The 24365-nt window shown below is 42.8% G+C and overlaps 1 protein-coding gene across 2 annotated transcripts in view; it reads left to right on the forward strand.

The window, feature by feature from the left end:
• Smap2 (small ArfGAP2) overlaps positions 1 to 24365 on the forward strand; it is a 46994-nt gene that overhangs the window by 13135 nt on the left and 9494 nt on the right. For both annotated transcript variants that reach the window (XM_034503032.2, XM_034503033.2), the window contains 3 exons: positions 17755 to 17888; positions 19939 to 20024; positions 20925 to 21003. In XM_034503032.2, coding sequence (XP_034358923.1) covers positions 17755 to 17888; positions 19939 to 20024; positions 20925 to 21003 — 299 coding nt within the window. The remainder of the gene's footprint in view (positions 1 to 17754; positions 17889 to 19938; positions 20025 to 20924; positions 21004 to 24365) is intronic.

Here is a 24365-nt window from a genome sequence, read left to right on the forward strand (position 1 = left end):
AGATCCTCATTTCGTTAGACTGCTCATGTATTTAAGGGGGAGGGGAAGACTTGTTGCCATAGGAACAGACTCCTAGAGCAGGGTTTTTGCTTTTTTTTTTTTTTTTAATCTTATGAGATTTATGGAGTGGAGAGGTATGCTTATTTTCTGAGCATTGGAAGCCTTTAAAAGCATAGCTGAGAACTGAGAGCTGTCATTTTTTTCTGACTATGGCACTTACTTTTATACTCATAATAAAATATTTGGAAAGTATGAAAAACCAGAATCATGCAAATGATAACTCCCAGAATTCTCATTCTTCATTATTTATTTGAGTTTGTACTTCATCAATTTTTATGACATTATTATTTCATTTAACATTTATCATAGGTATTTTGATGACATTAAAACATGTAAACATTTATTCATCCATTCATTTATTTATCTATTTATAAAAGCATACTCTATTATGGTAGCATGTCATCTTTTATGTAACAGTAAATGCTGGGCATTTGTCTTTTCAGTTTTCATCATTATAGATAATAGTGCAATGTAAATTTTGTGCTAGTACTAGACTAGTAAGTTATGTATGTTTTAGTCTGAGTAGTTATGGGCCCCTCTAATTTAAAGAAGTTGGGTGGCATCTCCTGGGTTGGAGCCATTTGGAGCTGATTTTGCTGTGGGGGCTGCCATTCTGAAATGCCTCACTGCCGTAGACATCTGTTGAGGCAAGGAGTGGAGATCTGGGAAGTCCTGGTGGCACAGGGCAGCTTTGTGTGTCACATCACAGCAGGATGGGTCAGCATGCCATCCTCTGCCTATTGGGAAAGTGTTGTCACACCATGATTAGCCCTTTAGGTATTCACACACACTTCCTTCACTCAAACCCATCTGCTGGGAAGGCCCTACTGTGCTCAAACGGGAATAATAATTGCTACAATTTTTGGTTTTTAAGCAGTGGTTTTCTTAGACTGTAAACAAAGACAATGGACTATGTCTCTGTGTGCACAGCTGATGCACACTGGCTGGCAGCGTCTCTGTGCCTACCACTGTATGTTCAGATCTTATTCTTCTGATTTGTAACAGTCCCCTTCACACTATTCACTAGGCTGCTTGGAGACCTGTGACATTCTAGGAAGCCGAGAGGTGAATCTCGTAGCTGCTTTGTGGTAATTGCTTCTTTGCAGCATTTCATTTGTGCACTGCTGGCATCTGTACCACATGAAAGCTGGAGTCTGTCACGAAGCTGATCCCTTGCCCTCTGTAGGAGGTTTCAGTGTGACACATCATCTGGGGGAAAATGTAGCCAGGGGATGAAAGTGGAGGCTGAAATAGCAGTGCTTTAGCCCTTTTGTGGGATGGGAGTAAATATTTAGACACCGTTCTGGTGGAATTAATAATATCCTTCAGCAGTTCTAGAAGCTCTCTTTGTGCCCACTGAAACAGGTTTGCTTAATTGAAGAACCTCGCTTTGACTCCTTGGAAGCTGTGATTAGTTTCTTAGAGTCCTATACAGATGCCTGTGCTGCAGATCTGTCTCCGTAGGGCTGGCATCTTTGCCCTTCCCCATGCCACATCTTCCCATATGTATATCTCATGCTTGCTTCTGATGTGCCCAGCTTTGAATCACCATGATGGGTCTTCTGTGTGAAAGGGCAAACCCTTTGATCTCCTCCCTTTTAGGCAGGGCTGTTTTAGTGACTAACATTCAGCATTGCCACTGGACTAGCCATTTGTGCTTTGATCTCAGAATTAACTTCTATGCTGCTGTTTGTTTAGAAGGCAAAGCTGTCTAACTTGTTTTGATATGGATGTGATTTGGGCAAATGGCATTGTTTCTCTCTGTGTTTGCCATTGGCTGGGTCTCCTCTGCTGTCTGGAGAGAGCTGCTCCTTTTGGATCACAGAGTTCATCTGTTGGCTCAGGCTTGGTGTAGAGCTGCTACCTGGGTGAGAAGCCTGTGCTTTGCTGGGAACAGCTGAATAAAATACACATAAATAAAATACACAGCTGAATAAAATACACATAAAATAAATAAGTCTAATTTTTTTTAAAAGGAAAAGTTTGTTTTGGTTCATAGTTTTGGAGGATCCATCCATGACAAAGACTGCATCATGTGGTTTGGCAAAACCAGGAAACAATGAAGAGGATGAGACTAGGGTCCTACAACACCCTAGCAGACACTCAGTGATTTGAAGACTTCTTACGAGGCCCCACTTGTCTTATGCTACACCATCTCCCTGGAGTGCTCCTCTGGGACCAAGCTTTTAACACATAGGCCTGTAGAGCATCCATCAAGTTATAACCTGACTCTAAATGCCTGGCTGTCACAGAACAAGAGAAGACTGTTCTGCAGAATTGGCATATTTTCCTATCTCGCCTATTTCAATCTAAAGGCTTAAGACTGATTGCTCCAGAACAGCATTTCTTGACCTCAGCCTGTTGACATTTGGTAACTCCTTGTGGGGACTGCCCTGTGCGTTCTGGGCATTTATCAGCACTCTCTGGCCTCTAGATGCCTAGCACATTTTGACCTCCTTCCTGCCAGTAATTTCCAGAGACATCAGGGTTCTCCTTAAAGGAGAAAGCACTTTGGTTGGGAACTCTATATCCAGAGGGACAAGAGTCGGACCCTTTGGATGTGGGTGGGCTTTTAACTGTCAGTTTTCATGTTGTTCCTCTGTGGCTTATCACTTGTTTGATCAGCAGGTTTGTATTCAGTGCTTCTCTGTGCAGGAAATATTAACACTTGATTGTGAGGGACTTAGATGATAATACCAAGTTTTGAAATATCAGATGCAGCTGGCTGGCTTTGAAGTGGTTATGTAGTTATTAGCTCAGCCGTCCCTCATCTTACCTCAGGCTGCTGTTAGTGACTGGCTGAGGTAGTGACTGACATGCAGGAATGCAGTTCCTTTACAAAGACTATCAAGTCAGCAATGTGATAATGGGTCAGGACTGGGTCTTGTGTGAGAATCCAGTGCTATGACAGTTAGCCCTTCAGCTACCCAGTGAAGAAGTTTAATTTTCGTCATTGGGTAGAAGGGAAGGAATCTATCCTACTGATAGAGAATGAAAAGCCTCTCATCAGTTTCCATGTCATCTTCCTCTAGTGGCCTCTTTAAAAAATTTGTACCCCCTCCCAGTGGGCATGCTCTCTCAGAATTTTTCAGGGTTTTTTCCCTTTTCGAGATTATAATGACATCATTTCTACCTTCCCTTTCCTTCCTCCAAACCTTCCCCTATAGCCCTCCCTGTTCCCTTTCAAATTCATGGCCTCTTTTTTTCATGTGTAAGATTACACATATATGTGTATGTGTTCTCATTCTCTCCCTCTCTCTCCCCCAAATACAACCTGCTTAGTTTATATAATGTTACTTATATGTATATTTTCAGGGGTGATCTATCTATCTATCTATCTATCTATCCATCCCAGACGAGGTTTCTCTGTAACCTGGCTGTCCTGAAACTTACATTGTAGACTAGGCTGTCCTTGAACTCAGAGATTCACCTGCCTCTGCCTCCCAAGTACTGGGATTGAATGCATGTGCCATCACTGGCTAGGTCAAAGTTTTCTACCTGTTAACTTTTGCTATAAAATGGAAGTTTAGGGCTAACTTTGAATTTTTTCCCACTAACTCTCTTTCAATTCACTTTTCACTGGATCAGATACAGAATGGTGCATAGTAAAGTAGGCTGTGTTTTGTGGGCATCCTTGCAGGGATGCCCTGGGATACCAGCACATAACTGACACTTCAGCCTGTGTTAGTCTCTGCCCTGGGGTTCTGGCGGCCTTTGCTTCTAGTCCAGCTGAGCCTTTGCTGGAGTAATTGCCCACATGGTGCCTTCAAGCCAAACAACCGTTTGTACTGAGGTAGTCTTGCTGTTTGGCGCCTCATGAAGTAATCGCCTTCCTGCCCCCGGTGAAAGCAGCTATTTTTTCTTTTCCCCTTCTCCTCTGTGGAGAAGCATGTCTCAGCCACCGCTCTTCTAGCTTAGTCATCAGTGCTCTAATCAGGATCTTTGTATAGAGGGAATTAGCTAAAATCAAACTATGGAGGACTAGCCCCAGGGACAGGAAACATTATAGACATCTAGTCCTCTAACATTTAACATTCTGTGTGGCATGTTTGACTGTACCATTCCTCTATAAAAAAGTCAGTTTCAAAAAAGTTCCTAACAAGTTTTCATTTCTTTTTTTTTTTTTTTTTTTTTTTTTTTTTTTTTTTTTACTATTTTATATCAGTTTTTAAAGTAACAATTTATATACAGAACTCTTTGAAAAGGACTCTTAAAAAATTGCTATAAGGATTTTGAAGTGTAGCTTTCCACAATTGATGGCTTTAGCGGGGGTGCAGGTGGGGAAGGACTCAATTTTCTTTGAGGGGCTGGCCACTGGGTGTTTGACCATGTTTCAATGAGTATATGGGCAACACAAATTGGATTTTTTTCTTGTTCTTTCTTGGGGCCAGGGGTCACAAAAGCTGGGAAGCAGATCTGAGAGGACTAGAAAATGAGTGTGATCCGGGTTCATGATGTGAAATTCCAAAATAATCAAAAAAATATTATTTAAAAAATACATTTTAAAATGTCTATGGATATTTTGCTTTCATGTTTCTAAGTGTAGTGCATACATACCTGGTACCCACAGAGACCAGAAGAGAGTGCCGCATCCCTCAGAACTGAGCCCAGGTCCTCTGCAAGTGTTCTTAACACTGAGCCATCTCTCCAGCCCTGTTCTATGAGCTTTTTTTTTTCCCCCTTCAAGGTTTCATGTAGCCTAAGTTGACCTCAAATTCTTGATCCTCCTGTTTCTACCCCACAAATGCTTGGATTACGGTTATCTCCTGCCTTACCTGACTTAGGTTTTATGATTTTATTTATTTATTTTCTGGGTACTTATGTGTATGTGTGAGTGGGAGAGAGAGAGAGAAGGAGGAGGAGGAGGAAGAGGAAGAAGAAGAGGAAGAGGAGGGAGAAATTGAGAAAGCACACACATATGGGTATGTACATGCTGTGGCATATTCCTGGAAGTCAGAGGTCAACCTCAGGAGTTGGTCCTTGCCGTCCACCTTGTTTGAGAAAGAACACCTTTATTCACCTTGCATACACCAAGCTAACCAGTATGTGAACTGCCGGGGATTCTCCTGTCTCTACCTTCCATCTTGCTGTAGGAATAGTGGGATTACCATGTGCTCTACTACACCCCACTTTACATAGGTTCTAGAGATTCGAACTCACATCGTCACCACACCCACACAGCAAATACTTAACTCCATCCTTACTCTCTATCTAGCCATTTTCCCAGCCCCAGCTTAGGTTTTAGTTTGGTTTGGTTTTTTGAGACAGGATTTCTCTGTGTAGCCTTAGCTATCCTGGAACTCTGCTCTGTAGGTCAGACTGGTCTCTCACTCACAGAGATCCACCTGCCTCTGCTTCCCAAGAATTGGGATTAAAGGCAAGTACCACCCCACCCGGCTGATGGTTTAGGTAAAACCCGGCATTGGAACAGCTGTCGATGAGTGCCCAGGAGAGGCTGTGAGAGTCACATCAGAAAGAAGACTTCTGTGGAAAGCAGCCTGGAGCATGGTTTCACACATGGGTTTCCCAGAAGAGAGAGTGGCTTCCTAAAGGCTTCTGGGACAAATCTTCAGCCAATCCAGAAAGGGCAGGAAGTTCTATGAGCCTTTCCACATAGGCATCAGGGAGTGCCCGGATTGACTTCAGTCCAGGTGATTTCCCTCCTGATTCATCCTTTTTCTGGTCCCAGATTCCCAGCCTCCACTTAGTCAGCTCAGAGAACAGTAGGCAGACTGCAGACTCACCTCCGAGCACACAGTCAGTCAAGGCCTTTTCCCTTTTTTATTTACAGCCTTGTTGGTGCCCGAGCTGAGATTCTTCCCACAAGCTTAGGAGTTGTTGTTTAGTTCCCATGCTCCGATTCTTTCTCGAGGCTTCTTGGGGATTGTAGTTCAGCCTGTCCCAAGGCTGACTGTTTCAAGCTCACCACCCATTAGTTCCCTTGAAAATTCTTCATTCTCATGCTACTTGTCGGTGTTCTGGGTGTAGACTCTGGGGACTGAAGGGCTTTTGAGGAATGTTTAAGTGTCTAGGTCTCGTCAAAGGTGAGCCACTCTCCTGTCACTGCCTAAGAGGAAAGGTTAGAGGTTCACTTCTGCGTGTCTGTTTTTTTGAGACAAGATGTGTGTGTTCTGTTGGACCAGCCTGACCTTGACATCCTCTTTGGCTGCACACCTCTTTTTAAAGAAAGTGTGCCTCAGTAAAAAGGTAGGCCTGCTTAAAGTTTACTGGTTTTTTTTTTTTCTCTTTTGCCTTTTTTTTAGACAAGGTCTTGTTGTTTCCTCCAACTTAACCTAAAGCTTACAATCCTTCTGCCTCAGCCCCTTGAGAAGTGAAATTTCAAAATAGAAATACATGTCCAGCCCTTTCAGTCAATTTTACTATGACCGATGGGCATTGTGGTGCCCACCTTTGATCCCAGCACTGGAGAGTCAAAGGCAGAAAGATCTTTGTGAGCTCCAGGTCGGCCAGTGCTACACAGAACCTGTCTCAAAACAACAACAACAACAACAACAAAAAACCCCAAAAAAAACAAAAACCAAAAAAAAAACCCAAAAATCAAATTTGACTGTTAAACTCATTGGTTTCTAAGTTTAGAGGGCTGTTCTCTACTCAAAGCAGCTTAGGGCTTCCTTGGTTCGACAATTCATCCAGTCTCATCGACTTCACAGGATTCTTCAACACAGGCAGGAAATCTTTTGGCCAACTTTTTGCTCTTTCCTTAAAATATGTCTTCTCTTTATTTAAAAAAAAAAAAAAAAAAAAAAAAAGCATAGCAGCACATACCAGAATTTCCCTAGGAAATGCCAAGAGACTTGGCCCCATCCCAAGGTTTTATATATCACCACCACAGCCATGCACGGCCACCCAGCTAGAAAGACTGTTTTTTCCTTTGTTGCTAGGGGTTAAGCCCAAGGCCTTATGCATAATTTTTTAAATTAAGGCATTACTGACATGAAAATTGCATACATATATACATGAGTTACAACATGGTGTTTCCACATGAGTAGCTGTAGATTTTTGTGGCAGATAGGAAGCTCTTGTGGAATCAGTAGCTCACCACACCAGGCCCTTCTGTCTGATGAGTTCGGTCACAGAATCAGAAGAATGCCTTAGGTGTCTGTGGGTGGGAATTACCCTTTCCGGCTCCTCTGGGTCACAGGAGCAGGACTGCTGGCACAGTCTTAGGAGAAAGTGATGCCACTGTTGGAATATAGAAGCGAGAAGATGGGTAATAAGCAATGGCTGTAGAAAGACCCAGATCATGGAAGAATTTATGCCATACTTAGTTGACAGTGGGGAATCCAGGTACATAGTTTCTGGATAAAATGACCATTAGGACATACCTTGTAGGATATCTTTTTCAGAACCAACAAAAATATTAACTAGGACCTTACCCTTTCCCTCTTGAAGTCTGAAGATTACATTTCAGTAAAAATGGTACTGACTGGTTGATTCCATAGTTACTTATCACCAGAAGCAGCAATAGCCATATATACTAATTTCTATTCCATACAACCTAACCTATACAAATCCTACTTACCTAGCAATAATAAACCAGGAAAATAAGACTGATGTGGAGCTAAATTATTGAAAATTAAGTACTTTAATATTTATTTATTCATTCATTCACTGAGACAGGATTTCAGTGTGTGGCCCTGCCTGCTCTGGAATTCTCTCTGTAAACTAGGCTAGCTCCCAAAGAATTTTCCCAAACTCCCAAAGCTCCATCCACCCTGCCTTTCGAGTGCTGGCATTAAAGTTCTGCACCACCAATGCCTGGTTTAGAACTTTAATGTTTCTTGGTGTTGCATTTTAGGATTTTATTGGGTGTGATTGCTAGAGACTCATCACAGGACTTCAAGCATTCTAGGCAAGCACTCTACGAGTGTTCCTCTCCCTTAAAATTTATTATTATTTTTATTTTTTCTTTAAGACACTGTCAAACTAAGCTCCTCAAGTAGGCCTTGAATTTGCAGTCTTTCCAACTCAGTGACTGGGATTACAGGATTGGAAGTAGCTGGGATTTTAGAACCACACCACCAGACCCAGCAGTTTAATGAATTAGAGACATTATAACTATCTTTCACAAGAGCTAGATTTTAGAGATAATCTAATCTAGGGAAGGAAATTGACTCTCAAAGAATTGAGCTGACTTAAAGTCAGGTAGCATAGTTCAGATAACGCTTATCTTTAGCTCTGTGGATTGCAAGGATCAGGCAGATAAACCCAGATATGTACAACATGTTTCTGAATTAGTTTGGAGCAAGTACTGGGTTTCCTAGGGTTAACAGAACATTCTTGGTGATACTTCCTGGAACGTTGGCTGTTAGATTGCTTTGGACTTGTATTCCTTTCTGAAATCCATGTATGTTTTTCAGTGGTATTTTCTTTTGTGGCCCTCCCTGGCCTAGAGCTGAGAAAAACCTAGGGAGCTTCACAGTTTGTAAGCAAGGCTACCACTTGAGAAAGACTAAGAATCCTTCTTTTCTTGTCCAAGACCTCAGTTGATTTCTTGATGTTAAGAGTTTGCAGGTGCCGGGCAGTGGTGGTGCACGCCTTTAATCTCAGCACTGGGGAGGCAGAGGCAGGCGGATTTCTGAGTTCGAGGCCAGCCTGGTCTACAGAGTGAATTCCAGGACAGCCAGGGCTACACAGAGAAACCCTGTATCAGAAAAAAAAAAAAAAAAAAAAAAGTTTGCAGGTGTTTTGGGAAAAGCCCTGTTGGCTGCTGAACTAGGTCTAGGTCTGCGCTGACTCTGGTTTTGTCAGTGAGTGCTCAGCAGGGTTCTGTTTCATTACCCTCCTTTTCCTAGTTACCTGGTAGACCTGAGGTTGCTTTGCACCTCCACTGAAGTCATAGCAGTTCACGGCTGCATCTGTTCCCCTTGATTGGTCACCTTGCTGAAGCTGACTCAGCTGCTTGTACTTTGGTCAGGTATTAGAAATGGAGCTTTCCTCTGCTAGCATCCCCCAGCCTCCACCACTGTCTTCATATTTCGTGTAAATCTAGGAATGAAGAGCAAGCTCTGGGAGATGAAAGTGGTCCAGATAGATGAATGGAACCCACCTAAAGCAAGCCCTCTGTAAGAGTCTGTGCCATCTAACTGTAGAATCAGCTAACTTTTGAGATGGTCCCTAACTTACTTGTCATTTCAGAGCTAGGTGATCACCTGAAGCAGCGGCTTTCAACCTTCCTAATGCTGTGGCTTCCTCATGCTGTAGTGACTCCCCCACCCCCAACCATAAAATTATTTCGTTGGTACTTCATAACTGTAATTTTGCTACTGTTATATATTGTAATGTAAATACCTGATGATATTCAGGATATATGCTACAAAAGAGTCATGCAACCCCTTTGAAAGAGTTGTTTGATCCCTGAAAGGGGCCCCACAAGTTGAAAACTACTAACCTGAAGGTCCCCTGTATCTAGTGGGATGGCTGGGCTCAGTGACATCCAAGGTTCTTTGTAATTCTGGCCTTTTTTATGATTTATTATTTATTTTTACTTCATGTGTATTGGTGTTTTGCCTTCATGTATGCATGTATGAGGGTATCAAATTCCCCCCCCCCCCAGCTGGAGTTAACAGACAGTGGTGAGCTGCCATGTGAGCACTGGGACTTGATCCTGGCTGGGTCCTCTGGAAGAACAACCAGTACTCTTAATTGCTGAGCCGTTTCTCCTGCCTCTGTACCTCTGACTTTCTAACTTCTTAGTGTAGTACTCTCCCTCATCCCTTAAGAGACAGAAACCTTCTTGCAAGATAAGATGGCCCAGAGGGAACAGGGCTTCTCTTGTAGAGCATTCTGACAGCAGAGCTTGATTGAGCAAGCCCTATTTTAGTCTCATGGTTCCTTCAACTGCTTGAATTTACAGAAGTTACTGCTTACTGTTTATTTTGGAACAGGGAACTAGATGGACACTTTTTTGAATAAATAAAAGCAGGCTGGTAGGGGCTGGAGAGACAGCTCAGCAGTTAAGAGCACTGACTGCTCTTCCAGAGGTCCTGAGTTCAATTCCCAGCAACTACATGGTGGCTCACAACCATCTGTATTGGGATCTGATACCCTCTTCTGGTGTGTCTCAAGACAGCTACAATGTACTCATGTGCATAAAATAAATAAATCTTTTTTTTTTTTTTTTTTAAAAAAAGCAGGCTGGTAAATATACCTCTTGTAGGTAGCCCTACTTAATTTTCCACATCAACCATCAATCAGGAAAATGTCCCATAGACTTACTTACAGGCCAGTCTTATTGAGGCATTTTCTCAATTAAGATTCTCTCTTCCCAGATATGTCTAGATTTCTGTCAAGGTGATAAAACCCAACCAGGACATTATCACACATTTAAACTAGTTTTCAGTGCCAGTTCCAGACTCATGAACTGAATTTGACTGTTTTAATTTCATTAATAATTAATAGGTCTATAATTTGATTATATTGCTTGGCATTTTCATTTGCTTATCTTGTACACACACACACACACTCACCATGTACATGCATGTGCGCAGAATCCATGGCACACATATGAGATAGAAGACAACTAGAAGAAGTTAGCTCTCCTTCCATCATGTGGTTCCTCATGAGACTTAGTAACAAGTGCCTTTACCTGCTGAGCCATTTTACAGCCACATCTGGCATTTTTAAAAGCTATTGAATGATAGCCATGAAGCATGAAATTAGTCTTCTCAGTCTGAATGGAGCAGCTAGGATATTAGTAAAGCTTAGAGAAGATTAACTGAACAAGGGAGACCCTGCATGTGTGTAGCACTGTCCCAGAGGCTGTGGACCCAGATAGAATGGAGTCTGTCTGGTGCAGGCATTCCCTTTCCCCTTCCTAGCCACCATAGTGAACTGTTCTCTCTTCACCATGGTGGCTACAACCTGAACCTGTGAGGCAGAATAAATCATTCCTCCCTAAGTTGTTATGTTCTTGACAAACAATGACAGACAATGTCATAGTAACAAGAAAGGGACTAACATAGGAAAGGAGCACCCACCCCCCACCCCCCCTAAAAATTCACCCACATGTCGAGGAGTATAGATCAGTGGTAGAGCCCTGCCTAGCATGTGTGAGGCTCAAGCTGCAGTTCCCACCACAGGAAAAATCACCTCCAGATCATCTGCTAGAGCTGTAGCAGTGTCCCGTTCATCTGCTCACTGACCTTACCACACAGGCTCATTTTCTGCCATTCCCGAGAGCTGATTGGAAGGCCTCTGGCCCTGGTGGCACTTTACTGTTTCTGGATACGCTGCATTTGTTTTCATACAACTTGATTGTTAGAAAGTTCTTTCCAGAGCGTGCTACAACCACCATCTCCTCATGGGTGCAGTTCTCTGGTGCCTCATCAGAGTTGGCTCATCCCTTTTCTGTGACTGCTCAGCATGTTGAAAACCACTGTGTCCTTCACTGAGGGGTAGCAAAAGAGATAGGCTCAGTTAAAAGAAAAAATTCTAATCCCACTTCCAGAGCTAACTTTCAGTATTTAGTCTGTACTTTGGATACCTTTGCTGGATAGCAATATTAGAATGGATTCTTATATGGTTTTAATACTGAATTTTAAAAGTAAGTATGTCATAGAAGTAGTTCTCTTCTTTCTTTCTTTTTCCCCCTTCTTTTTGTTTTTGAGATAAGGTCAAATATAGCTCTGATCTTGAACTAGGTAGACCAGGCTGGCCTTGAACTTCCAGAAATTCACACACCCCTGCCTCAGCGCAGGGATTAAAAGTGTGCACTATTACACTCAGCAGAACGGAGTTATTTCTGTATCAGAGAACTAAAAACTTTATAATTCCTTTATGTAGTCTACCAATATTTTTTTTAGTTTTTAGAAAGCAACACTAAATCAGACACAGTGACTCATACCTGTAGTGCCAGTACTTGAGAGGCTGAGACAGGAGTGCCCCCTGTGAGTTCCATGCCAAGTCCTCCCCCCCCTCTGTGTGTGTGTGTATGTGTGTGTGTGTGTGTTTGGGGGGGGGGAACTATGTTACCCAGGCCAGCATGCCTGACAATAATGAACAATATTCATGTATCCTACCTGCTTTTCCCTTGATACATTTATTTACTTTTATGAATATGAGTATTCTATCTGCATGTACACCTGCATGCCAGAAGGAGACATTAGGTCACATTATAGATGGTTGTGAGTCACCATGTGGTTGCTGGGAATTGAACTCAGGACCTCTGAAAGAGCAGCCAGTGCCCTTAACTGCTGAGCCATCTCTCCAGCTCTAGATTTATTTACCTTTAAATGAGCTTTTAAAAAATTCTGCCTGTCTGCTATGTGTGGGGAGCTATGCTGTGCTCTAAGGATGATCGTGAGTGACATTAACTCTTGTGACACAGTTTAGCAGGAAGAAATGTGGAACAATCCCAAACATAAGTACATAACAACCAATTGCAGTATAAGTTAGAAAATATAAAGGATCAAGCTCACACTACTATTTTAAAGATGTTGGTTGAAGTATGCTCAGGTGAAAAGGTGTTGGGGTTTCTATACGTCTTTCAGTTGTTCTATTTAATGTGAGGTTTGTGGATGGGGGGGATGTAGGTTGGAATTGCCAAAGCTGGTGGTTAATTATGCTCTGCTTTTCTGTGGTTGACATTTCCTATAATAAGATGTAAGATGAAAAAGGAAAGCCAGGAGGACTGTGAACCTGCACAAACTCATAACCAAGGAACCCAGGCCTCACAGCTTTGAGGCAGACATTGTGCTGCTGAGCAGTGCCCGGCACAGCACGCAGAAAACATTTCAGTGAAGTGGCTCGATATGTGGACAGTGGTTAGGCTACAGTGGTGGCTGGTGGTCAGGAAAGCACTTTTAGGCTCTGGCGACAGCAGGTACAAAGCCTTCAGAAAGGACAGGCTTGTGCCTTGAGGGCATGAAAGAAAGGGGGAGGGTTCTGTCTAGGCATGGGAAGACACACAAAACCTTGGAGGCCAGGGAGCTGCTATACCTCTGATCTCAGGACTCAAGAAGCCAAGGCAGGAGGAATGCTAACCAGGGTTACATGGCAAGTACCAGGCCAGCAAGGGCCATATAACAAGATCTGTCTCAAAAGTAACAAAACAACAAAAAAGTAGTAATCAATTAGAAGGCCCTTGGAGACATGTGTTACACTTGTATGTGACATTCACACCAGTTTACATTTTTACCTCTGTGTTGGAAACTCTATGGAAGACGATAGTCAGAAGTCTGCCTGTACAGACTTGGATTTTGGAGATTATTCTGGTGGGAGTCAGGGGGCCAGTTTGTTATTGGTCTGGCGGTGCAGCTTAGAGATGGAGCACTTGTCCAGCATGTCTGAGGTGCTAGGTTCAGTGCCCAGGACTGCAATAGAAACTCTGCCTTTGTATCGGTAGTACCTAGGCAGTTCATAATATCGCTATGAGAATGAGTGCTAGCAGGTGAGAGATGAGAAGGTAGAAACGGGTTCCTTCTGGAGCAGAGGATGTAGTTCATTTGATGGAGTGCTTGCCTGGCAGTCACAGAGGCCTGGGTGTAAGGGCTAGCAGCACAGAAACACGGCGGGGGTAACATACACATGTGATACCAGCACTTGGGAAGCAGCCTTCACTACACAGTGAATTTAAGACTATTTGGGGTGACAGAGACACCTTGTCTTTAAAAAACAGATGGGGACTGGAGAGATGTCTTAGTGGTTAGGAGCACTTACTGCTTTTGTAGAGGACTGGGGTTCAGTTCCCAGCACCCACATGGTGGATTACAACCATGCCTAACATGGGATCCAGGGAATAGGGCACTCTCTTCTGGCCTTCACAGGTGCCAGGTGCACATACAGTATCCCTAAATACATGCAGGCAAAACATACACATAAAATGAAAATAAATAAATCTTTTAAGAAAAGAAATGGTTACAGTCAGGAAGTTTCTGGGTACACTGCATAGGGGTAGATAGAAAATGAAGTGATTCTTGCTTTTCACATACCTGTTAACCCAGGCAGCTCTGGTGGGCATGGGGTTGGTAACAAGCTGCAGTAGGGCGGCAGCAGTTATTCAGTATATAATGCTGTCCAGGGTGGAATATAAGCTGGACATTGCTTGCCTACTTTCCATTTCACATCTGAAGCCACCAGCCTTAAGGTATCAGAGTGTGTGCAGGTAGTGTAAGCCCAGATTTTCCCGTACTAGGTGGATACATTCTACACTTGATTTTTTTTTTAAATTGATCAACCAAATCTACGTGCTTTGTTCATTTTCACGTGTTCTTCATTGCATAATGACCCCATGTCATTGTGAAGTCGTCAGCACCTCCTGAGCTGTGCTGCAGTCCCTGATGAGTGTGCTCGGCAGAGTTACCTTGTTCTTGTGCTAATGGTCACCATTTGCTTGCACCAGTTGTTACTCCTTTTGCTTCCAAAACTGTTGAGAACATTACTTGGCATCACCTCTTCCCAAGCTTCATCTCAGGATGATGTCTCTATGGACAGTTGCAGGGACACCCGATGTAAGCAGATGCTGCAAGGCCTTGCAGCAGTGGTGTCAAACACTATGGAATCTGAGCATCCCCCATCCAAGCTGGCAGCTTGGACCATCTGAGTATGAGTGGTGGCACATGCTGGCATAAGGACAAGGATTGCATGCAGAGGATTGCAGCTGGTGGGGGTTAGGTGATACAGTTTAGACTATTTTGGAGGAAATAAAGTTGCTTAAAATTTTGTGTTTCTTAGAACACTGAACAAGTCTATTCCACTGTAATAACCATTTTTGTGTATTTTACAGTATCACACATATCATAAAACACATACAATACATTTCATTTAAAAATAAAGGGAGTGGAGGAAGTTAGGTCTTGGTACAGGCCTATAATCCCACAATGCAAAAGCAAAGGAGGAAGGATTGCTATAAGTTTGAGGCCAACCAGGACTACATAGTGAGATCTTGTCTCAAAGTGGAAAGAAAGCACAACAAACTGCAAACCCCCAGCATTCTATAGTATTGTCCAGTGTTAGGGAGACACATGTGGATCCATTGACTGCCCTTCGGTGGAGATTAATGGTAAATATGTCCTAGAATCCTTCTTCTGTATCATGTTCTTATGTGTAGTTGTTACTTATTGATGTTTTCTCTGTTCTAGACAATTTGAGGTAGGTGTTATTAAACACATTTTATAGATGGGGAAACTGAAGCCTGGGAAATACAACTTTCTGAAGGTCATCTGACAGAATTGTAGTTTTTTTCTGACTTCACAGATTATACTTTTAATAACTATACCATTTTCGCATGTTTTCAGCCATATAAACTGAGGGAGAGTGTTGAGGCTTGAACCCAGAGTCTAGCATGTTAGGCAGGTGCTTTACCACTGAGCTCCTCCACTCCTAGCCCAGAAGTAACTTTTGTTTCTTCCTTAATTTCATGGTCTCTTATGGGTTATGTAGTTAGTGACTTATAAGTCTAGTTGCTCAAAACTGAGAGAGAACTCAGATTGTAAGCAGTGGTTGAGCTTTTGCCTGGAATGCATGAGGTCATCGGTTTAGCCTGAGATGCAGGGAGGTCAGGTGAGGGTGAGAGACTGAGTAAGGTAGAAATGAGAAGTGTCACCATTTCACTGGGAAAATGTGGGAGGGATGCCGGGAGGGAGGGCTGTGGGGGTGGGAGAGGAAGGGAGGCTGTCATCTGGCTGCTTATTAAAAGATAGTTGCCTGTATTTCTATTCTGGGGTCTTTGCAAGTGTGTAGACTCAGGAGCAGGAAGACTTTTACCACTGCAAGTGTCTGGAGATCCCAGTGCTGCTAGTATCTTGGATGACTGTAGATTCTCTCTCTTGACTTGGACTCAGGAAGCAGATAGTCTACTCTTCCAAAGCTAACTTCTTTCCAAAAATTTTTTATTATGTTTGTTTATTTGCTTATTAACGTGTACGTGCATGCGTGTGTCTTGTGTTTGTGTGGTGGGGTCCCACTGCATGTGTGGAGACAAGAGGGCAGCTTGTGAGAGTTCATTCTCTCCTTTTACTGCGTGGGTTCTGGAGATTGTATTCAGGTCACCAGCCTCGGTGGCAAATGCCTTGACCTGAGGAGCTATCTCACTGGCCCCATCTTAACTATCTTGATTTCAAGACTTTCGAATCTAGAACACAAGAAATACTGATATTTGGTTGGTCCCATTTAACATTTTAAAGATTATACGGTAGTTCTGAAAACACTTGACACAAACAGGAACTCAGCACCATGAGAAACCTCCTTGACATTGGTTTGGCCCTTTGCTTTTGCAGCTGTATGACACCCCACTACCAGAAACAAGTACATGAGTCATTGTGTGTCTTTTAGCCTGTGGAAGACTATGCAGTCAGCTAGGGATTTAGAGAGACTGAACCAGTGAAAAGACTAGCAAAAAACCTTCAAGCAGAGAGCACCCCCTGGTGGTGACTAGAAAGACTTGCACCTCCTGTGCTTCCGTATTTTGCTACAATGAACTTTACCTGAATCAAAATAGTATCTTTCTAATAATAATAATGGATTCAGAGTTCTAAGAGTTCCCATAGGATTCTAGCATTTGTTCATCAAGACTCCTGTCAAAATCCACAGGCTTTTATTTATTCCAACATTTTTATTCCAAGCACAGGCGCTGCTAATCTCTGTAGAAAGCCAGCAGCATTGGCGTCACTTCAACCTCTAATTTTGATACTGTGCTTAATATATGCCATTAGTTTCTGAGGAATAATAGAGAAGGAACTATATCAAATTTTTCAGTCAGTCTTTGGTAACTGTCATATAAGTCTCCCCTCCCACCCCATATAAAATTATGAGAAACAGTTTGGAGATTTTATAGAGATATTATTAGAGTGAAGAGAACTGTCAGGGGATAGAAGATTCTATAACAGGTTTTTTTTTTTTTAACTCACATCTGAGACTTCTCTTTGTACCAATAAGCATTCAAGTAACTACATTATCTGGCAAGTCTGAATCTAGATAATTCTGTAGTTGGGTAAAATAGGGGCATCAGCCCAGCTGAGAGGATCTTGTTAGGTTAATGTAGATGCATATTTTATAGGCCTGAGGAGAGGATAACAGCGTTTTCAATTTCAGCATGAGCCTGGCTGGCCTGCAGTGTACATATCCTTTTTCCTAGGAAGAAAGCTGAATCCAGCGCCCCCCCCCCCCCCCCCAATCTTCACAGTGTCTTCCACAGTTGGTGTAAGGTACCAGGTTAGAGAGACTCAGATGTGGCTTTCCACCACTCTCCTGGGAGTTTTCTTCATACAAGTGACAGAGTACTGTGATGTGCATTTTAGCACTGATTAGACACTGAAAACCTGTCCTGTGTCTGCACATTGCATAGTTCCATGTCTATTAGATACCTGAAACTGGCAAGGCCTAGGCAGAAAATAGACCTGGGATTGCCAGGGACTGGGAGCTAAGGGCCAGTGGGGGCAGGGATACAGAGTGCCTGCTAGTAGGTTTGGGATTTGAGTGATGAAACTGTTCTGGACTTAGAGTGGTGATCACTGCACAGCGGTGTGACTGCCCTGGGAACTTCTGTACTGTACACTCAGAGTTTAAGCTGAAAGTCAAACATTGATCTACAGGAATGAATGAAGTCAATAAAAAGGTAATTGAAGTAAAATCTCACTTGGTTTTAGCAGAAATGCTGCTTGATCATCTAAGCAGCACAGATGGGTTGGGCATTCTCATAATCTGTACTTGACTGTCCCGTCTTGTTCTTCCCAGGGCCGAGATGGGCCTCCTGGAACATCGGTGTGTTTATCTGCATTCGGTGTGCTGGAATCCACAGGAATCTGGGAGTGCATATATCCAGGGTAAAATCAGTGAACCTCGACCAGTGGACTCAAGAACAGATTCAGGTACCAGCACAGCCTATAACCAGCTTCTCTTATACCCATGTAAGAGCAGTTTCAGGCTGAATGCTAAACTGATCATGAAGGTGAAGAAAGAGGAAGAGGAAAACTTAGTTGTCAAACACATTTCTCAAATTCTAATTTTTATTTTATTTATTTATTTGGGACAGCATCTTATGGGGTAGCTAGCCCTAGCTGGCCTGGAACTCATAGAGATCTCCCTGTCTTTATCCTCTGAGTGCTAAAATTAAAAGTATGTGTCACTATACCCAGCAAATTGTTGTTTTCGTTGTTGTTTTGCGACAAGCAGGCCTCTAACTCTATCCGTACTTAGCCTCCCAAGAGCTGAGATGATAGCTGTTGTTTTCTACCAGATAAAATTATTATTCTTTCAAGATGGTGGGCCTTTGGCATTTACAGATACAACACTTGTAGTTTTAGATGTAGGCAGTCATTTAAAACAAAGGAACAAAACCACAAAAGCACCTTCTGGGCTGAGGGTATAGCTCAGCAAGGGAGTGTTTGCCTAACCTGTAGGGAGTGTGCTGGTTTTGATCCCCACCATTAAAAAGAACAAGCCAACCCTTCCAAATCATAGACTGTACATTTCTTCCTTGTTTTAGGGATTGAGCCAGGGCCTCACATATACTCGGCAGACACTCGGAGCTGTGCCTGAGCTGTGTTTCCAGCGCTAGCATAGTGCTGTGCTCTAAAATGAATGTATAAATCTAGCTTGCTGTCAGCTTGGTGGCCTGGTGGTGACACATAAACTGATGCTGCCTGATAGCCTGAGGTCTGCTGTTTAGTGTGATGTCATTGTTCTTTATTTTCTTCCTATGTTGAAACCCTTTTTGAAGATTTTCTTTCCTTTTTGGGGGGAGGTAGGGATATTAAGAACGGAGGATGGAAAGAAAAGCACGAGCTAAAGCAATGGTAGAAATAGGAGGGTTTGTTTAAGTGTCCGAAGAGGCTTTAGAAATGATCTCAGACTCTGCTTATAGACCACTGTAGGTCTAAAATGGTGAGGGACTTTTTTTTTTTCTAGTTTCATTTCTATTGCTGTGATAAAACACCTTGACCAAAAGCAACACAAGTGAGGAAAGAGAGGGTTAATTCGGCCTATAACTCTAGGTTCTAAACCGCTATTTTGGGTAAGTCCAGACAGGAATTTGAGCAGCTAGTCACATCACACCAATAGGCAGAGCAGAGAGAAACAGATCCATGCTGCCTCTCAGCTAGCTTTCACCTGTCTTAGTACTGTTCAGACACTTCTGCCTAGAGAGTGCTACTGCCCACAGTGGGCTGGGTCTTCCTAGGTCAGTTAACGATCAAGACAATCAATCTTCCACAATCATGCCCACAGGTCAGTCAGTCAGGGCTAGATAACTCCTTTCCCAGGTGAGTCTACATTGTATCAAGTTGACAACTAAAGCTAACCTATGTGGAGGCCTACTTAAATGCTAAATGGAAAATACGTTTATTCATAACAGAACTAAGTAAGTTAGATAAAGTGTAAGTTTAGAAAGGCTGAGTGTGTAGCTTAGTGGTAGAACAGTTCTTTACTAGGTACAAGGCCCTGAGTTCAGTTATCAGCACTGCCAAAAGAAAAAACTTGTATTAACTTAGAATTTATAGTTCCTGTTAGTACCAGTCCTGTAGAAATCTGATGGATAACTCTGTAGCTTTCAAATGAATTATTTCTGAATTATTTATGTCTTTTAGACACAACTTTCAATTAGAAACAAAACAAAATCTGAGGGAATCAGAGGCTCTCCAGTCCCAGGGAATGAGGCTTTTCTGGCCTCCTCAGGCACACGTGATGTACAGACCTATATGCTAGAAAAACACTCATACGCTCAGAGAAAAAAGAAAAAAAAAATCAAAGTAACCTGTGGAGAGGAAAAAGCTGTGGGGACCAAATGCTGGGAAGCAGAACCCACAAGTTTAAACCTTGCTTCTGCCACTCTCTGAGCTGGCTTCTCTGCACAGTGAGGACTGGGCGGGATGAAGGCCCTTCCTGGACTCACCTCCCTGTCTGCATTCTCTTTCATTGCAGTGCATGCAAGAGATGGGGAATGGAAAAGCGAACCGACTCTATGAAGCCTACCTTCCTGAGACCTTTCGGCGACCTCAGATAGACCCGTATCTTTTCTGGAGTGATAGCTGAGTGCAGTTTTGATGTTTGGAAAGAACCAGGCGACCTCCGAGGCCTGAGATTAGACTGCCATCTCTGCATGGGTTAGCCAAAGACTTGGGTTTTCTTTCTACTGCAACCAAAACAAGAAAGTGTTTATGTGCTGACATTGGGACTGCCATCTAGCCTCAAGTAGGAAAAGCTAGGGAGTTAGAGCTGCAGTGACTTCACTGCGAGCTCTTCCATAGAGTGACAGCTCCAGTAGTTTCTGAATCTCTGACACTATTGTTTGACGAGAAGAATGGCTTACTGTGCTCTGGTGAACCCTGACAATTGGCAAAACTGGCACTGCTTTTTAAATATCTTGTATAAAAGTATTGAATTTGACTGGTTATCAATATTGCTTTTCCTCCATTCCCTCAGCAGAGGCTGACATAGAGCAAGCCCATTTGAAGGTGGTGTTTCTCCAGGAACTTTGCGGACTACCTTGTAAGGGTTTGACGTTGGTAGGACCTGTTACGTGAAAGAGATCTACCAATCAGAGTCTGGCAGCAGAGTGTAAGCTTACTTTTGAGTGGCTTTTAGGTGTCTTTGAAGTCTGTTGATCAAGGGCCTTAAAACAGATCATTGATTTCTTTCCCTGCATCAGCCACAGCGGTCACTGTGTTCAGTGAAGGTTAATCCCACTTGCTGTTGTCATTACTCTAAAGGGAAATCAGGAAATGGTGATTGCCTGCAGTAGCCTTGAAGGACTGATTTCAAGGTTTTGTTCAGGGAAACTGAATATGGGGGGGAACAGGCAGGAAGGAAAGGGGAGAACATTGCCATGGGGGGGGGGGCAAATTGATCGTTTACATTCCCACTGATGGAGACACGGTTTTTGATTCATCCTTAATAAGTGTTTGCAGAGCTGTTGAAGGATTTATCCGAGATAAATATGAGAAGAAGAAGTATATGGACCGAAGTCTAGACATCAATGTCCTTAGGGTTGGTTGTAAATCTTTCAAGTTTTATTTATACTAATAATTTACTTTTTAATCAGGCCAGAGAAGAATTTGAAAGACTTCCACTTAATAAACAAAATACCAATGAAGTAGAAAATGGTCCCAAATGGTCAGTTAATAAATGTGAAAGTAGCCTGTCATGGCAGTGCAACTTTAATCTCATCCAAGATTAGAGGCAATCTCTGTGAATTTGAGGCCAGCCTTGTCTACGTAGCAATTTCAGGCCAGCCAAGGTTACATAGCCAGGCCCCGCCTCAAATAAATAAGCAAACTAAAGCTTACAACAAACAAACAAACAAATACATATATAAATGTAAAACTAGGAAAAAGCCAGGTGTTGAGTTAAGGCTATGGTGTCGAACATGCTTTGAGCCTAGCTCCTGGACAGGCAGCTCCTGGACAGACAGGACAATCATCAGAGGATTCTTTGCCTTGATCCACATTGAGAACTGCTACTACTTCTCAGTTCCAAATTCTTTCTTCCCTCCCTCCTCCTTTTTTGAGTTTTTGGGACAGGGTTTTACCGTGTAACTTAGCCTGGCTGCAAACTCCTGCCTCTACTTCCCAAGTCCTGGGAATATAGGTCTCTTCCACACCCAACTCCACAGTCCTTCCTTACAAAAACCATGTATTTATTTAGTTGTATCTGTGTGTCTGTGTGTAGGCACCCACTCACATATGCGTGTGCATAAGTGTCATGGTTTGCATGTGGAAGTTGGAGGATAACTCACTGGAGTCACTTCTCTCCTTCCACCATGTGGTTGTCAGCAACTGTGCTCGTGTCATCAGCAAGGCTCTTGCCCACTGAGCTGCCTAGCTGGTCCCAGATTATTTCTCAAGATGGACATGTTGAATATAATAGGTCAAATAAAATGATATCGTGTGTATGTATATGTGTGTTTTAATATATATGCATATATACTTTTTGTTTATAAATGATGCCCAAAAAAAGCATGTTTATGTAGTTACATCATCAGTGTTTCCTTCAGTTCGACCAGCATATCCTTCTACTGTGGTATGTTGATGGCCTGTCATTGGTTGCTAGTGGGACACTTCCTTTTCCTGAGAAGAGTTTCAGAGGTAAATGGGTCGCAGTTGCCAAGTGACAGTTTTGGATAAGTATGCCCGCTAATGATGACAGGAGAAAGCAGCAAGGATGGTGCTTGTCCTAGCACAGCTGCTATCGGTCTTCTAGTTTTTATTCTACTGCTATTTTATTCAGTTCCTGTTTTGGGGTTGAACCCGGGCTCATGCGTGCTGAGGCAAGCACTCTGCCACTGAGCTACATTCCCCAGCCTTTCAGTGTTTATTCTAATGGATGATAAAGTCAGGGAAATCACTGTATTTGCATGGGGCTCCCTAAGCTGTTTCATGTAAAAAGCCTTCCCTGGCCAGGTGTGGTGGCGCAGGCCTTTGGTCCCAGAACTCGGGAGGCAGAGGCAGACAGATCTTCATAAGTTTAAGGCCAACCTGGACTACTGAGCAAGTTCCAGGACAGATAACTCCTCACCGTCATCTGGGGGGGAAAAGGCTAGTCAGTTAGTATGTGTTCCAAGAAAGAATTAACCCCTTATACAGCTACACCCCGGAGAACACCATCCAAAAGAATTTCACAGGGCTGGCAAGAGCTCAGCAGTCAGTAGCATGTGCTCTGCAGGATAGGCTGAGGGCTCAGTTCCTAGCATCCGGCTCAGACAGCCCACAGCTGCCTGGAACTCTGCTTCCACGAGATCCAACACCTACTTTGTAGCCTTTGTAGGCACTTTGCACTCACATGCACAACATAACCCCTACACACACACACACACACACGCACACGCACACACACACACAATACATAATTTAAAATAAATCTTTTAAAAAAGAGTTTAGAACCAAAGCACATATATTTTATTTTTATTTGTGGAAAATAAAAGTTATGTTCACTGTGCTGAAGTATATGAATTATAAGATCAAACGAGGTCAGAGGGTACGTAGAATGATCTGGAAGGTGGAGACAGGCAAGCTATGACAGGAGGATGCTCCAGCGCTAGTCTTGGCTTTGCTGCAGCCCCGCCCACAAGTGTTCACGTGGGAAAGACATACTGAGACTTTTAGTTTTTTATTTGCTATGCTTAGATGTTCTCTCATTCTTGTTATAACAAGAATTGATAGTTATTTCAATCTCCAGCATCATATGTAAGGAGAAATATTTTTTAGCAGTCAGGATGATGGCACATACCTATAATACCAGCCTGGAGACTGAAGCAGGAGAATTGGCACAAGTTTGAGATCTACATAGTCTCTGTCTCTCTCTGTCTGTCTGTCTGTCTCTCTCTCTCTCACCCATACACACAGAGAAAGAAAGAAACAAAGAAGGAAAAGAAGGAAAGAACATCCATTAAATGAAAACAACTAGTTTTAAACAAAAAAATAACTGGCTTTGTTAAAAAGATCACTTGGTTAGTGTGGGGTGCTAGGGATATAACTTAAAGTGTTGTGCACATTAATAGTGTTCTGCTGAGGTATTGCACCCCCATCCAAATGTCTACTTTTTTGTTTGTTTGTTTGGATTTTGTTGTTGTATTTGAGACAGGGTCTCACCTTGTAACCCTGACTAGCCAGAATTTACCATGTAAATCAGGCTAACCCCAAACTCATAGAGGTCGCCTGCCTCTGCTTTCCTAGAGCTGCATTACAGGTGCACAGTACTCCCTTCAAAGGTCCGTTTTTAAAAAAAGACGAACTTTTTAATTTCAGTATGTAAATGGTGTTCTGCTGGGCATGATGGTGCCTGCCCATCTGTAATCCTAGCGCTTTGAGTGTAAATGCAGAAGAATCAGGAGTTTAAGGTCAACCTTGGCTACATAGTAAATTCGAGGCCAGCCTTGACTACTTTACTCTTTATTTCCAAAAACAGAGACAAAAAGGAAATAGTGTTCTGTATTCCAGTGCCACAGTATACAAAAGACAAAGTATTGTTATGATAAAGTTATTTTTATAGGAAATATGAAAATTAAGAGGAAGACCTCATGTTCACTCTCCTAATGACTCATCTGGGTGTGTCCTTCTTCAGAGGCGTAACCAAAAATCTAGTTATAAATAATGTCTCCTTGCAAACCATCTAGCATGCTGTATGTGCTCCGTCTGTATTTCTGCGATGATTGTTGTCTCCTGGTGAGCAGATGAAACAGTTTCTTTCCCTCCAATAGCAGGACTGTTGGCATTTACACTTTGGGTTAGCATTTCTGCAGTGGACTTTTTACATGTTTTAGATTCTTTTGGGAGGCTGCCTATTGAGACAGGGTCTTGCTAAATACCCCAGACTGGCCTGGAACTGACTCTGTAGCCCAGGCTGTCCTTGAA

The sequence above is a fragment of the Arvicanthis niloticus genome, chromosome 5 (assembly GCF_011762505.2).
Source record: "Arvicanthis niloticus isolate mArvNil1 chromosome 5, mArvNil1.pat.X, whole genome shotgun sequence".
Lineage (NCBI taxonomy): Eukaryota > Metazoa > Chordata > Mammalia > Rodentia > Muridae > Arvicanthis > Arvicanthis niloticus.